This window comes from Tinamus guttatus, unplaced genomic scaffold (genome assembly GCF_059628265.1).
Source record: "Tinamus guttatus ecotype Peru unplaced genomic scaffold, ASM5962826v1 Tinamus_guttatus_pri_ptg000472l, whole genome shotgun sequence".
NCBI lineage: Eukaryota > Metazoa > Chordata > Aves > Tinamiformes > Tinamidae > Tinamus > Tinamus guttatus.
Window position 1 is genome coordinate 2,505,099 of NW_028289006.1, and position 16,591 is coordinate 2,521,689.

Sequence of the window (16,591 nt, forward strand, 5' to 3'; positions counted from 1 at the left end):
AGCGAAGACTTTTGGGAATCACCCTCTAATCCTCACAGGATTTCACTCAGCTTCTAGCTCTGTACTGAGAATGCAGTGATTTTCCTGAGATTTTTCTGTGCATTTGCAGCTAGTCGAGAGGTAGTGGATTTGACTGGGAATAGTCTAGAGCCAAGTATGCTTCTCTTTCAAGGGTGGTCATCATGCTTAATGTATTTCCTGCGATTGGAACTTGAAAAGACAAAAGCCAAATGATTGTCACGAATTGTGCAAAAGAGTATTGCACTCGTCTCTGTTGACTGAATTTAAATTGACCTCAGCAGGGGACCACCCTGGAATAAACATTTCAGCCTGCGGAATGTGTCAGGCTAATGATGGTGGTTCAGCCTCAGAATCCATTTTCTAAGAGGTTGGAAAGTCAACACACATTATTATCACTTTAGTTCTAAAGAATTTTCAGTTATAGTGGTTACCACCACAGATAACTTCAGAGTGTGATGTTAAAATTCAGAGGAGTAGGATATTTCTGAATCCAAGTAACCATTGGCCTAAGTGCAAGAAATGTTACCAGTCTAAAATATCTTTACAGGCAAAGAGTGTACAGCTATGAGTTCAGCTGAATGGGCTCTAGAGTCCTTAGTAGAAGATAGCTGTTGAAAGCTATATGAGAGATTATTCTACACCAAAGAAAGGAAATGTGTGTCTATACAGGAACTACAGAAGGAGTATCCATGTAGGCTCCAATGGGCACAGCATAGCAAGAGAAATGTGGAGAGAATAAATAAGTATATAAATATACACACACATAGCCCGTATATATCTATAAATCCTGTTAAACATGTAAAGTTGAGCTAGGAAGATTGGCACAAATACCTACATAGTAGTAAGAAGCCTGAGAAAAGGGAGATTGCAGGAATAAGTCACAACCAGTCTAATGTCATGCTGAAGCTAACTGTACCACTGGCACACACCAGTTAGTGCCCCAAATTAATTTCAGTTTGCCTCCTTCTGCAGAAGCTTGTGCACTGCTAGCCCTGTGGATGCCAGCCTAGCTCAGCTATGGGATTGGGTGTAGGCAATCTCAGAAAGTTTTTCTCTCAGATATAGTCCATCTTAAAGTATTGAGTCACTGCCACAGTGCTTGATTATCACAAGACTCCGAAGGCCACACATCATATTCAAGAGGCTGCTCTAGGGTTGCTTAAGCTGTTTTCTATGCTGGATCATAATAAGATGATGTAATACAAAAAACAAACAAACAAACAAACAAAAAAGGATGCTATTTGTTGTCACAATTCAACTTTCTAACCATAACTTGCTGAGCTCAGGTTCATTGTGTAATTTATGATGGCAGCAAGAAAGGGACATATCTCATTTTGTTGCATGACATCCTATCAGACATCTGGGCCTTCATTTATTTTCTCAAATCTGATATGATGCCTGATGAAACTGGAGAAAGAAGGAAAAGACATGAGCTCTGCTCAGAACAGCTCCTTTCCAAAACTCTAAAATATTTAAGAGCACAAGTCACACTTCTTTTGTTGTTCATTTACATTTATTTATTGTTTGTACTTAAAAAAAAATGGTGTTGATCTGGATATTTTCTTGTGTACATTTACCCAAGAAAAAGCTTTGGGAAAGCTTGGGAAGCTTGGGTACATTTACCTCAAAGAACACTGCCTTGCCCTTCAATTCCCATCTCCTTGATTTAATGATTTTCTCCTTCTGAGAAGTGATGGACAAAAACTTCCCTTGGCTGTCCCTACTCTCTTTGGCATCTTGGTATCTTTGCCAAATGTATTTTAGCATCTATTTGCTTTTTTTTTTTTTCTGTATTTGTTTGCATTTGTGCTTCTGTTACTATAATTGTTGTCATGGGTCAGTCTGAACTCATTACTCATAATTTCAGCTTATCTTGGAGCGTCTAGAAAATAAAATTCAGGTTGGATTGTAGTTTATTTGTTTGTTTTCCTAGAAATGAGCCTCTATTTATTTTATTTTATTTTATTTTATTTTATTTTATTTTATTTTATTTTATTTTATTTTATTTTACTACTCCTTTATGAATACAAGGATCATTCACCTGTATTAAGAGAAAATAGGTTATTTGATAAAGGGCAGAAGGATATTATATCATTCACAAAGATATTTAAAGGTATAAGCTGTTTTTGCATGACTCCAGTAGTAGTGAGTACCACAAGCCCATGACTAGTGAGTACCCAAAGCAACTGTGGAGCTCCCTGCAATTCAGAGTCACACAACAGTACAGATTTGGGCCAGTCAAAGGTCAGATACAAAACTACTCTTCGCTCAGACACATTTGATAATGCATGTTTTTTTATGGTTTTATTTGTTTGTTTGTTTTTGGCAAATATGTACCACATTTTTCTATTTTAATACGTAGATGAGGTAGCTGGTGTTTATCAACCCAGTGCTTACCTTTGGGGATACAGGCCCCATTTATTGTGAGTCAGATTTGAGTTCCCTCTTCTTTTTCTATTGACTGATTGATTGATTGATTGTCTGGTCTAAGCTAATAAACTCCCATCCAACTTCTGTTAAAAATTATTTTATGGAAAATGTTGATCTGCACAAAGTCATTGGTGGGATACCTTCTGTCCAGTCCCTCACCATATCTCTGACACTGAGCTTACTTACCACTCCGTACTCAATTTTGTACATCTCTAGTTAGTTGTGTAGTTGTTTTTCTTCTGATATTCACTTTTCAACTATTTTCCCATTGTCTCACAGAATCATAGAACAGTTACAGTTGGAAGGGACCTCTAGAGATCATCTAGTCCAACCCTCCTGCTCCAGCAGGGACACCTAGAGCACGTGGCACAGGGTGGCATCCAGAGGGGTTTTGAAGATCTCCAGAGAATGAGACTCCATGATCTCCCTGGGCAGTCTGTTCCAGGGCTCTGCCACCCTCACAGGAAAGAAGTTCTTCCTCACATGGAGATGGAACTTCCTGTGTTTCAATTTGTACCCATTATCCCTTGTCCTGTCACTGGCCACCACCAAGAAGAGTTTAGCCCCATCCTCCCTACATTCGCCCCTCAGGTACTTGTACCTGTTGATCAGATTTGCTCTCACTCTTCTCTTCTCTAGGCTAAACAGATCCCGCTCCCTTAGTCTTCCTTCATATGATAGATGCTCCAGTCCCTTAATCATCTTTGTGGCTCTATGCTGGATCCTCTCTAGAAGCTCCACATCCCTCTTGTACTGTGGGGCCCAGAACTGCACCCAATACTCCAGGTGCAGCCTCACCAGAGCTGAGTAGGGGGACAGGATCCACTCCCTCAACTTGCTGGCAACGCTCCTCCGGATGCAGGCCAGAATCTCATTGGCCTTCTTGGCCGATCGCTGCCTCGTGGTTAACTTGTTTTCAACCAGGACTCCCAAATCCCTCTCCATGGAGCTGCTTTCCAGTAGGTCATCCCCTAATCTGTACAGGTGCCTGGGGTTATTCCTCCCCAGGTGCAGGACCCCGCACTTGTCCTTGTTGAACCTCATGAGAATCCTCTCTGCCCAACTCTCCAACCTGTCTAGATCCCTCTGAATGGCAGCACAGCCCTCTGGAGTGTCAGCCACTCCACCCAGTTTGGTATCATCTGCAACCTTGCTCAGGGTGCACTCTGTACCCTCATCCAAATCATGGATGAACAAGCTGAATGGCACCAGGCCCAGTACTGATCAAGTCTCCTTTCATTTCCATTTGCCATAGAAGGTTTGGTCCTTCCGATCATTTGTCTCCTGATGAGACATCAATGAAATCCCAATGCTTGAGCTTCCCAAGGATCACAGGGTTTGCTTTTCAATGATTTTAGGGTTGGACTTACAGAAACTATGGAAAGAAAGAAATATGTGCAGAAAATAATAATAATAATAACAACAACAACAACAACTGTAGGGTACGGCGGTCGGAAGATCTCGTGCTATGCGGAAAGAATAGGGGAGATGGGCACGTGCAGGGGAGATGGGCACGTGCAGGGGAGATGGGCACGTGCCCGTATAAGGCAATGTTAACGCTATTGGCTACGGAGCGCGCTTCCGCACACAGGCACCCTATATAAGTTCGGATGTACCTGCAATAAACGCCATTTGCTGCATCCACCATATTGGTGTCTGTGCTCATTTGGCCCGGGTTCCCGGGTGGTGGCGCCCGTGCTCGCACGAGGTAACGACGAGGCAATTGAAGCCGAAAGGCAGCAAGTGGTGACCCCGACGTGATTCGGCGGGCGGCTCCTGAAAGACGGGGCGGCCGGGAAGCGGCGAGAACTCCATGGAGGCACGACAGTGAAGGTCGTGTTAGCGTGTGCTTGGGAATTAGATGTTTCTGTGAAACGTAGTGCAGTTAATCGAGCGGCTCCTGAAAGGATGGGGCGACGACGGTGAAGGTCGTGTTAGTGTGTGCTCGGGAATGAGATGTTTCTGTGAAACTGCATCGAGCGGCTCCTGAAAGGATGGGGCGATTCACAATGCTGGGAATGTTGTGTTTTCCCAGCATTGGGCAGACTGTACTACTGCACTAGCGGAGTACAGTATGAGTAGTAAATCGGCAAAAGAATTGATCAGGCAACTTTTACAAAGAACTCGGGAAGAGAGCGAGCCCTGGGAAACCGCGTGGGAGGCAGAGGGCGTGACCGATACTGCGGGGTCTCCGAGACACGTGGTCAGGGAAGGGGAAGAGGCCGGTGGAAAGGAGTCCGGGGCCGGGGAGCCGAGAATGGGGGGGGCGGAAGAAGCGCCACAAGTCTATCCGGTAGCCAGGGATGGGGAGGGGAGGCCCCCTGCGTACCCTTGGGAGGAACTGCAGGCCGCGGGGCGGCGGTTAGACCAGTCCCCTACTGAGCACGATCCGGGAGGTGGCGGCCACGTAAATCAAGGGGAACGTCTAGTCCCGACAGCCCCACCGATGCCGATAGTAGTGGACGACCCCAGAGATTGGGTTCCAGGGGTGCTCCTGCGACCTCAATACCCTCCAGAAGAGGATGAACCGCCTTGGAGGGCCCCCCAGAGGGTTCATGGCGCCGCCGGGGGACGGCCAGCGCCTTTGTCGATGTTGAGAGAGGAGGCGGGGGAGGGGTCAGACGACTCCTCCTCCCGGGGGGGGGACTCCGTGGGGGAGCTGACGGCCAAAGGGCATCGGGCCCGAGACTGCCGGAGGTCGCAGGGAAACTCCGGGCGGGGAGGGGCAAGGGGGGGCCGCCCTTCTCCGCGAGTGCGCGCCCCCCCCCCCCAAGGAGGGTGGAAGCAGAGCCCCAGGGCGTATCCGACAGGGCACCCTGGGGAGGGAGGACAAGGACAACAAGAGGAGAACGAAGCCAGGTGGCCCTGGTCCTAGGCTGCCAGCAGAGACCCCGTGTTAAGGTGCGCCTTCACGGCCCTCCGCTGGTGACCCCAAGGATATTAGAGCTCACAATGTTAATTGATACAGGGGCAGATGTAACGTGCATACCAGAAAGCAACTGGCCAGCCACCTGGCCGGCATCCCCAGCGGGCTTGCTAGATGGGGTGGGGGGAACAACGGACGCGCGATGCAGTGCTGTGCCTCTGGCGTGTGAATTAGAGGACCCGGGAAGGCCTCCCATGCAAGCGATTGTCCGCCCATTCATAGTGACAATACAGGAATCCCTAATCGGGCGTGACGTATTGGCTCAACTCGGCATTCGCCTGACAAATTTAGCGTAGGGGCCACTGCTTACCTGCTGAGCCCTAACAAGGCCATTCCCTTGAAATGGAAAACAGAGGAGCCGGTGTGGGTAGAGCAGTGGCCCTTAACTCAAGAGAAGCTGGTGGCCGCACGGGCCATTATACAACGCGAATTGGATCAAGGACATTTAGAGCCGAGCCTGAGCCCATGGAATACGCCTATCTTTGTCATTACATTTTGGCGTTGAACCGACTGCGGTGTGGGTGCCAATTAAAAAGGAATTATGGGATGAAGCGATGCAAAAGCAGAGTAGTCTGCTCGTGGCCATAGAAGGGTACCCTGGGGAGGTGAAATACGGCCCCGCCTTGGAACTATACCGGCACCTGCCACTCGTTGCACTACAGTGCACCCCACGAGTGTTGAGCGAGCCGAGGGAGGGCCTTACGGTCTTCACCGATGCCTCCTCCACAACTGACTCAGCTGTTGTAGTATGGCGTGATATTACCTGGGAAAGGGTCAGGATTACCGTACCGGGCAGTAGTGTACAATATCTGGAAGCTACCGCGGTCGCTCATGCTTTGAGAATCTGGCCGGGACAGCATGTGAACATAGTTACTGACTCAATGTTTGTTTATAAGCTACTGCTTAACATGGCCGCCCCCGGATGGGCAGGAACTCCAATAGCAGTCATGCTGGAGGAAGCGTTACAGTATAGAACGGCCACGGCCTCCATTGTGCGTGTAAGAAGCCATGACTCCCTAGCGGGATACTACCAAGAAGGCTGATGAGGCTGCAAAAGGGGTTTGGACTGCTGCACGTGCCCGAGAGGTGCACGAGTACCTACATATAGGAGCCAAAGCGTTAGCAAAGCATTGCGGGATCCCACTAGTGGCGGCTAGAGACGTGGTGGCAGCTTGCCCGTACTGCCAGCGGTCAAGCCTTTGGGGAGCAGGAGTCAACCCACGAGGGCTGCAGGCAAATATGGCAGTCTGACTTTACCCTCTGCCCTCTCTTGAAGCCGCAACTATGGCTGGCCGTCACGGTGGATACGCACAGTGGGATAATCATGGCTACGCAGCACCGCAAGGTGACTGCACGTGCCGCACAGCAACACTGGACTACTGTCATTGCCTGGCTAGGTGTTCCACACACCATCAAGACAGACAACGGCTCTTGCTTCACGGCTCAATCCACACAGGACTGGGCCGAGAAGTGGGGGATCCGTCTGGTACATGGAATCCCATACAACAGTCAGGGGCAGGCTATTGTTGAGAGAGCGAACCAAACACTCAAAGAGAAGATTAGGGTTCTAGGGGAGGGGGAAGGACATCCCCAAGGAATCCCCGTGGTGAAGCAACCAGAAATTTTAATGCGAGCGTTATACTCGCTAAACCACTTTGTCCGGGGTGACGAGAACAAGACGTCAATAGATAAACATTGGGCGGTCGCGGCTATGGAGGACGGACCTCCAGTTCTGGTCAGATTCCCGGAACAGGGGGTTTGGGAACCTGGCTGGGACCTGGTAACCCAGGGAAGGGGTTATGCAGCTGTGCGACAGCAGGGAATAATTAAATGGGTGCCGGCAAGATGGGTGAGGCCGGACCTTAAGACTAATAGCGGCTGCAAGTCTTCTCTTACAGGACCGAATTGTGGGACATCCTCGCAACCTGTACGCCCGTTTGGAGGAGACGAGGAAGCCGGAGGAGCGAAACCCTCGTAGACGCGATGGGAAAAGGCCTCTGCACTTGTGTGTTATCCTGTTATTGTTCAATTGGGATTGGTTATGGAGGTTTGGATTAATAGCTATAATAGTGTTAGTAGGCATCTTTTGCGGCATGCCCGTTTTGTCGTGCCTAATTCGTTCAAAGTAGTGATGTTTAGGTTAACATAGGATGTTTGGGTTAACATGGGACGTTTACGTTGACATAGGATGTCTAGGGGAGGGGGAGATGTAGGGTACGGCGGTCGGAAGATCTCGTGCTATGCGGAAAGATTAGGGGAGATGGGCACGTGCAGGGGAGATGGGCACGTGCCCGTATAAGGCAATGTTAACGCTATTGGCTACGGAGCGCGCTTCCGCACACGGGCACCCTATATAAGTTCGGATGTACCTGCAATAAACGCCATTTGCTGCATCCACCATATTGGTGTCTGTGCTCATTTGGCCCGGGTTCCCGGGTGGTGGCGCCCGTGCTCGCACGAGGTAACGACGAGGCAATTGAAGCCGAAAGGCAGCAAACAACAACAACAACAACAAAATAAAACACAGATAGGTCAGGACCCGAACTAAAAAAGGAACAAACAAACAGAGTTACCACTGCTCTTCCTGTTGGCCAAAGTCATACAATACATTTGTGCTTATTTATATGCAGCTACTCTAGAACATTTCTGTACACTAGAGTTAAGTGCCAGGGCCTGAACCACAGGCCCAAGTCAGGGTTGACTTACAGCTGAATACGGCTCTGCCTTTGTAAAAGCACACAGAGCTTGCCTGTAGAACTGCTTATGCCAACCTGCACGTAGACCCACCAGATTGCTTATGCCACCCTGCATGTAGGCTTATAAAATTTTAACTTTTGTACGGTCTCATGCAAGGGTTTTTGGCCTTGAAGGAAACTTTCCCATCTGAAGCTGGGGCTCTGGCCAGGTCCCGAGTGACAAGGAAAGTAGGACATACCATATGTTAACCGCTAACAAAGAAAATGCAAGTTGTGCTGATTTGGTTTTATAAAACCTGGACCCTCTTACAGCAAATTTGGAGACCTCACTTACAGGTGGATGCACTGCATAAGACCTTGGATTTGCTGGGAGGGCTCTCCAAATCCTCGCTGCAACAGGGGCTCCCTGGAGATTGTGGATCTGGATGATGGTAACATATTTAGGCAATTGGTGATGTATCTGTTTCTTAATTACTATTCTCTTGCTCGTATAGTAATGGTTAAGTGCATTACCTTGCTTGTTTTTCTGTTGTTAAAACCCAGTGCCTAGTAAGCTTATTGTTTTGTTAGATGTATCATTTCATTTCTGTGTTATTTGGTATTAATAGTAAACATGACCGTTCTTTCCTGTGGTGTCTGATTCTTTCCGCCACCCCCTATCAATTGGCAAAACACAGAGTAATGCACATCCTCATTGTTAGTGTAATTTCTTGTCACTGTATCATCTCCTTTCCTACCTCTCAGTTTTCTCTGGCATAGATTTACCGTAATCCCTAGAGCTCTGTGTCCACACACCAATTGTCTGCCTTTGACTACTTTGGACTCCTTTTTTTTTCATCAGTTTGTTTTGCTCTGTTTGGTGGGGAGATAATCTCACTGTCAGCAGCTTCTCCTGCTACCTGGCCTAGATCTGCTGAGGGGGGAACTCTAAGCAGTCCTGAGGCAGGAGACTTCTTTCATGATTGGGAATTATGTTTCGAACTGATTCCTTCTTCTCTTTCAGCAACCAAAAGCTGATTAAGTGACAGTTATTCCATAAAACCTAGGTGCCCAGAGGGGCAGTAGAGAATCTTAGCGCTGCCCAGATAATGTTATCTCTCTGTCACAAGTTAGAGGTTAATTTATCAGCCCCAGTGGATGCGATAAAATCAGATGCATACCTGGGATGGAAGGAGTGGGTGGAACTCCAGCTCTAGAGTAACCTCTCTTTATTAGATGGCTTTCTATCATGAGTTAATATTAGGGCTCTGAATTTAACAGATGTGTATCTACTTCTTTTTAGAAAAGCAGCTTCCACATGGGTTTCTGATATTTTTCCAAGAAGGGCGTGGAGGCAGGTAGAAAGCTGGAAAGAGAAGAGGAGAAATATTAACTATAGTCATGGATTCCTGTACAAAATAATCTCAACATGGAACAGGGTTACAGCATTAAATTTTATTTTATATATATATACATGTACAATATATATATATAAATATATATATATATGAATATATATATATACACACATGGGAATTGTGTTCCGACTTCTTGTTTTAGTATTGAAATTTTAGTCTAGAGTCCCATTGGAAATTTGCGTGGCTGTAAGGAAGGAAATTTGCTGGGGCTTTTTGATTAGATCTTTATTCGAGACAATAGGGCTTTGCATATTGATATAAATAAACAGCACTGCTATGTCATCACAATTTCCTCTCTTACTGGAATAAGCTGAAAAAGCTTACAGAAAAACAACGGTGATAAAACACAGTCTGATAATAACATTTGGATTACTGTACAACATTAGACCCTCAAAGTCTTTTTTTGGTATAGTGTTTACTGTGTTAGAGTTGCTAGGATAGTGAAAAGTCTGAAGAACCACAAAATAATATAAATTAACATCTTCAGAATAGAGGACAGAGACAGTCCTCTGCTGCCACAAGCACTCAAGTCATAATTATTTTGAAAACCTAAATTTATTATTTTTAATCTATTTTTAATATATTCTGGATAATTCTGTTATATCTATTATAGTGAGTGAGACTGCCATATACCCCAGCTTCATGTGCTGCCCCAGTGAAGAATAAGGCAGAACCTGCTGCCAAAAAAAAAAGAAAAAGAAAAAAAAGAAATACTCTGTAACTCCCTAAAACCTTTCAGAGTTGTAAAAGTTTCAGACCTGAAAATTGTGCGTCAAATACAGCACCTTGACTTAACAGTGAGAGACACTTGGGGTAGCAAAAGTGGCAAGTAGGGAAGGGTGTGAAATACAATCACCTAAAATGGAAACCGGGCTATTAAGGAATGTTCTATTGTATCTTTTGCAATGATGAATTATATAAAGTTACTCTGGTCTCAGAGGGAAAAAGAAGAGGGAGGGAAAAAAAAAAAAAGGGAAGAAGAAGGAAAAAAAAAAAAAGTCCATGAGAGGGCAGTAGAAGCTCGGTCCTGGTAACATTTTTCTCCCTTCCTGATCATTTTCACCTCAACAACCAGTTAGTGAATGCCGGCTGCTGCAGGCTTTGTGTTAAATAACTAGAAATATTGTCTCCCCGAATAATAACTACATGTAGTATAACTACATGTAACTAATAACTGCATGTAACTAATGTAGTATAAACATTGATTATACTACATTATGAATGGAAAAGTGTAGAATACATATTTGTCCAGAAGAATCACTTAAACATCATGGAGAGAGAAGGGCTTCTGCTTTCTCAATTCATGTATGTTTACAGTCACAGTGATGGAAAGAAGTTAAAGAAAGGAAAGGGTCTATCTGGAATGTGATTGGTTAAATCTTGCTACAAAATGCTTCAGAATAATAAAGAGAAGTTATTTCAACATGGTGAAGCCATAAAGGGGAATTGCTGCTACACTCAACAGGTAAAGTTATAATACATAACAAATCTCTATATTTAACAATAAAAATACGTATAGTCAGGAAAAAAAAAAGGAACTTTTTGGTGGTTCTCTAAACAGGATTCACTAACCCTCATGTGAGTGAAATATCAGTTCATGTAGCAGCTAAGATAACCTGTCATACTGAAAATGGAGCTCTTATACAGAAGATAGAATATACACAAAGACCTGTTTTTTTTTTGTGTGTGTGTGTGTGTACTTGTTTTATCTTTTGGTTTGTTTTGTTTCTTTTATTTTTTTTTTCTTCCTAAAAACACCAATTTGACCCATAGTCCAACATCACCAAGAACTGAGAGCCCAGGGAACGGGAACCAGCGGGAATCCCGTTTCTTCCTACAATCGGAAGGGCGGGCGCAGAGACGCGGCAGCAGCCGATGCGCTAAGCCCCGCCCCTTGGCGGCGCAGTCCCCAACCAGGTCGGCTCCCACCCGCTATATTCCGCCCGCGCCGCCGCTGCTGTCACACTCGTGCTTAGCAGCGCAGGCGGCAGCATGTCCGGCAGGGGCAAGGGCGGCAAGGGGCTCGGCAAGGGCGGCGCCAAGCGCCACCGCAAGGTGCTGCGCGACAACATCCAGGGCATCACCAAGCCGGCCATCCGGCGCCTGGCTCGGCGCGGCGGCGTCAAGCGCATCTCGGGGCTCATCTACGAGGAGACGCGCGGCGTGCTCAAGGTGTTCCTGGAGAACGTGATCCGCGACGCCGTCACCTACACGGAGCACGCCAAGCGCAAGACGGTCACGGCCATGGACGTGGTGTACGCGCTCAAGCGCCAGGGCCGCACCCTCTACGGCTTCGGCGGCTAAAGCGCCTCTTGTCTCTGCGCACTGAACGATTCGAGAACCCAAAGGCTCTTCTAAGAGCCACCCACTTTTTTCTTAAGAAGAGCTGGAACACGGCTGTTTGTGAAAAGATAATTTCTGAGCAGCTTGTAGTGCATGTTAAAGTCTTTATTGTTGCTGAGTGTGTCTATATCTTGAAAATGGATAGCTTAATGCTAGTTTCTACTTAGTAAAAGCTATATAAAACTGAAACTTGTGTAAAATCTAGACAGCTCGGTGTGTTACTTTCTATGCTATTAAATATGGTAAGAAAACGTCATTGATTTTGTTTTTGTTTGTTTTCCCACGAGAACTATGATTTTATTAATTTTTTTTTTAAGGGGACCTAGGTCACTGGCAGAAAGAGTAAAACTTCCTTATCCCTGAAGGAATATACATGACAAAGTGTATTATATATTTTAGGAGTGTCTCGTACTGACTAGGGGAAGCTGAAGAGCCATGTCTACTTCTCTCTTCAAGATTATGTTATTGATAGATATGATAGGCTATATCTAACTCTCCTTTCAGGGGGCAGCGAGAGGAAGGAATTAGCTTCTGCCTCGCACAGAAATCTCTCAACTCGCCTAGTTCTGGGTGCGCTTTTTTAAAGTGCTGCTGTCCAGTTCACGTGTTCATAATCAGTGGTGGCATATAGGGTCCAAAAGCTCTTTTTATAGGATTTAAACAGACTGCTTAAAATCACGCTTTTAATAGGGCACCGTCACATCTTTCTTCCTACTCTAAAACGATGCAAAAAAAAAAGGGGGGGGGGGCGTCGCATACACCCTAGTTCCCTGCATACAAAATGCTCTTTATTTTACCATTATCATTCTTCTCAAAGTATGTGAAACGTCGTTTTACCTGACTGGAGGCAGTATTTATGATTTTTTTTTAATATATGAAAGAGGATAAGATTGTTTGCAGTTTAAAGAACATCTCGTATTTGGTATGCAAACATTTCTTAATTTGTCAGGAGCGTCGCAAGGGGGAGAATGAGGGAAAGAAGAGATGTGAGAGATTTATGTGGAAAGAAATTAAAACGAAAAAATATATAATAATAATTAAAAAAAGAGGCAAAGAAAACAGTGAAACGAGCAGGGGGAAAGGTGGATCGCAGGGGCGCGGGGGGAGCATCCGGCTGCGTCGGGGCCTGGCCAGGATTTTCGATGTGGCCAATGAGGTGAGCGCTTCATGTTGCCCAATCACAGAGCAGGCGGCTCTATAAGTAGCGGCGCTGCGCGCGCCAGAGCAGTTTTCTTGGGGGCGAGGTAGGGAAGAGCTCGGCCATGGCGCGCACGAAGCAGACGGCGCGTAAGTCGACGGGCGGGAAGGCGCCGCGCAAGCAGCTGGCCACCAAGGCGGCCCGCAAGAGCGCGCCGGCCACGGGCGGCGTGAAGAAGCCGCACCGCTACCGGCCCGGCACGGTGGCGCTGCGCGAGATCCGGCGCTACCAGAAGTCGACGGAGCTGCTGATCCGCAAGCTGCCCTTCCAGCGGCTGGTGCGCGAGATCGCGCAGGACTTCAAGACGGACCTGCGCTTCCAGAGCTCGGCCGTGATGGCGCTGCAGGAGGCGAGCGAGGCCTACCTGGTGGGGCTCTTCGAGGACACCAACCTGTGCGCCATCCACGCCAAGCGCGTCACCATCATGCCCAAGGACATCCAGCTCGCCCGGCGCATCCGCGGCGAGCGCGCCTGAGGCTCCCGCTCCCGCCTGTCGGGTGCTGGCAGACACCGGAGCAGCCCGCATAGACCCAAAGGCTCTTTTAAGAGCCACTCCATGCCCAGTAAAAGGAGCTGTTAACGCTACTTTCATAACTATTGTGTTTGTTAATGACCGGAGTGTCCTAAGTAAAGGTTTGTAAAGATCGTTGTTTCAAATAGTGTATTATCTGTCGGTGCTTTTCTATGGGAAATCTGGCAGAAATTATTCCCTCTTTCATGTTTTAACACAATCGAGCAGAATACAGTCCAGATTACGGCATGTGTAAAACCTATTCGCATTATTATATAGGGCATTTGATCTCTACAGTCATTATCTAATTTATTAAGGACTATAGAGCATTACATGTTTTCTATCCATAATGGAAAACAAGTTGATGTCTTTCAGTACAACTTTTCTTGCCAGAGCGTCCACCGTTTTGCTGCCCTTTCCGTATGAAATAAATCAAATAGGAATAAAAATATCGGGGGGGGGGGGACAGTATTTCAACAGCTTTACATTTCCTTTTAAATGACCCAAAGGCTCTTTTAAGAGCCACCTCATGTCCAGTAAAAGGAGCTGTATCATTTTAGACATAGTGATAGTGATTTAGAGTCAGTGGGCAATGCCCTTGTTGTGTCCTATCAGTCTTCAGTTTTCTCTCTTCAGTTTTCTTTTACTGTTAATTTTATTTCTTGGTTTAACTGGATTGTGCATCCGGGCTTTTCCCGCTATTCCCCACCTTCCGCCGCTCCTCCTTTTAATTTGTATCCCTGGTTGCTTTTTTTCCTGGTGTATAGACAGCCTCTATCCCTCTTCCCCTGCTCAGCCCCCGCTTCTCGGCTTTCAGGGCAATGGGGCGGGATAAGGGCAGAGAGGAGCCGCTCGGGTCGCCTCGGGACCCTCCTGCTGTTCCTCTCACCACTCTCCCTAGGAAACATCTGGAACCTCCTGCAGCTCGTTGAAATTGCTCTTTTTTACGGACGAACCCGGCTAAGGCGTCCGCCTGTAAAGGTTCTGTTGCTCTTCCCTGAGCGGTTATAAGGTCATCAGCCAATTCTATTTCAAAATGAGCGCGGTATCCGCAAAGCTGACCATGAAGAGGGACCTTCCTGCCTCAGCGCACACATAGCACACAAGGAAGGACGGAGCCTTCGCTTACTGAACACTGAACCTGATTTTACAGGAGGTGACGTTGACAGAAAATAAGATTCGAAAGTGTTGTACACAAGAATATTTTTTTTCAGATTTATTACCAATGATAATAATAACCATTGAAAATAAATCTTTACACACACAAGCCCACACACACCCACACATACGTACACACATAGAGATTTATCAGTTAGGCTTATGTCATCAACATAAAGAAAAATTTCATCCCTTTTTACCTGATGCTTCAACAGGAATAACATGGGGAAATGTAGCAATATTCCGATTTTTAAAATGAGGTTCATAACAAACAGTAATGGTAATTTCTCAGTCTAGTCCTGGAAACATCATCTCTCCTGGCTCTCTAAATTTGCGGAGGTTATTTAGGCTATAGTGATATGCTCTATTTGCTGGCAATTGCAGGCTGAATAGTCATGCGAAGGCTAATTGATCATCTGTTAACGTTAGAGGTTTGTAAGCCATAGTTACATCCCTCTAGTAGAGATGCTGTTTGCATTTTACATATGATCTAAGACTTCAAGGAATAATACCTTTTTTCTTGTTTTATTTTTTATCATCCGTGAGAGTAGGAGGAAAGGATGAACATAGTTGTTCAGTGTAACAAAATGCAGAGAGTAGGGCTTCTCGCTTTCTGTGACATATATGTATATACACATACATATATATATATAATTATATTTTACTCCACAAGCCCTTCTTTTTCCCAATAGTTTTATTGACCTTCATGACCTAATTTTACAATCAGATAGTAATGAAAGAAAGAGTAGAGCCTGCTAGGTGTCCAAATTGCAAAACCTGATCACTATCTGCTTCAGAAAAAGCCCCTTTTATTCACACCTCTGACCTCATCATTCAGTTACAAATGTAGCGAGTTCCCTTATTTAGTCATTTCTTGAACTTCCCTAACAGTGAAGAAAAGCTGAGTAACAACATTAAGTCAGTTTAGTAAATAATTTGCGACCTATGTGAAACATGAAATAGAAAAAAAAGTGCTTGTGTGGTTACAGTCTATATGTGTATCTGTATTATATATGTGTGTATATTATCTCTCTAAGTATACTACATATACATACATGCTTATGGGGTCTATAATATCCAGTTAAGAGAGAAATTATGTTACATCTGTCCAGTACAGACGTATTTATTTATTTATTTACTAATGCTTTCATAAAAAGATGAACTAGAATTTTATTTTGGAAGAAGGGGAGTATTTTAATATACAATATGCCAGTTGTCACGACCTCATGTCTGGCATATAAGAACAGAGGTCTCTGGTTTCTAGTCTTTTTACTTTGCAACCTATGAAGTTATGCAGTGGCTATTTCTTGTAGCTACCAATGCTTTTCTTCTTGTGTAGTAAATATGAAACACTATACCTGACCCATGCAGGACTCCCCAGATGCCTCACTCAAATATCTGAATTTTTGTAGCATAAAAAAGGACATTGGAACACACATTGGAAGGCCAGACTACATTATCAAGTGTAGAGGAAAGGATAGTAGATAACAAAGGAGAAAGATCATGAGGACTTTAATGTTGTGTTTGTGGATGAATAGGTGACATCTCTGAGATGCCAACTAGCTAATCTCTGAGGCATAATATAATCAGCTGGAAAATTAAAGTGAAGTAAAAATCAAATATAAATCAGTGACTACAAAAGTTTATTAAATAAATGAAATAGTTCGTTAACTAAGCAAACTAAAATATTAATTTTCTCCTACTTCTGCATATATCCCTGTCTCTCTCTTCTCTATCACATCACAAATGAAGCTTTTTTTTTTTTTTTTTCTCTCTCTCAATTCTCAACAGCATTGAGACGATCTCCAAGGCCTGGCAGTAGCTTCCTTGCCCTGGACAGCTACACTCCTGAACAAAGGTCATTAAATTTGCCCTAAATCAGGGCTGGGAGGTGCAGCCAGTGCAGAAACC

The 16,591-nt window shown here is 45.3% G+C and overlaps 2 protein-coding genes across 2 annotated transcripts; both read left to right on the forward strand.

The window, feature by feature from the left end:
* The first annotated feature begins 11,450 nt into the window (after positions 1-11,450).
* LOC148592997 (histone H4) lies at positions 11,451-11,787 on the forward strand. Its single transcript, XM_088532973.1, has one exon. The coding sequence runs from the start codon at positions 11,463-11,465 to the stop codon at positions 11,772-11,774; it is 312 nt and encodes a 103-aa protein (XP_088389099.1). The 5' UTR covers positions 11,451-11,462; the 3' UTR covers positions 11,775-11,787.
* A 1,278-nt stretch (positions 11,788-13,065) lies between these two features.
* Positions 13,066-13,529, forward strand: LOC104574921 (histone H3). Its single transcript, XM_010222227.2, has one exon. It carries the CDS (start codon positions 13,076-13,078, stop codon positions 13,484-13,486), a length of 411 nt encoding a protein of 136 aa, XP_010220529.2. The 5' UTR covers positions 13,066-13,075; the 3' UTR covers positions 13,487-13,529.
* The last annotated feature ends 3,062 nt before the right edge of the window (positions 13,530-16,591 follow it).

Excerpts from the sequence above, each read along its gene's own strand:
- LOC104574921 (XM_010222227.2), top strand. The coding sequence starts at position 13,076 with ATGGCGCGCACGAAGCAGACGGCGCGTAAGTCGACGGGCGGGAAGGCG.
- LOC148592997 (XM_088532973.1), top strand. The coding sequence starts at position 11,463 with ATGTCCGGCAGGGGCAAGGGCGGCAAGGGGCTCGGCAAGGGCGGCGCC.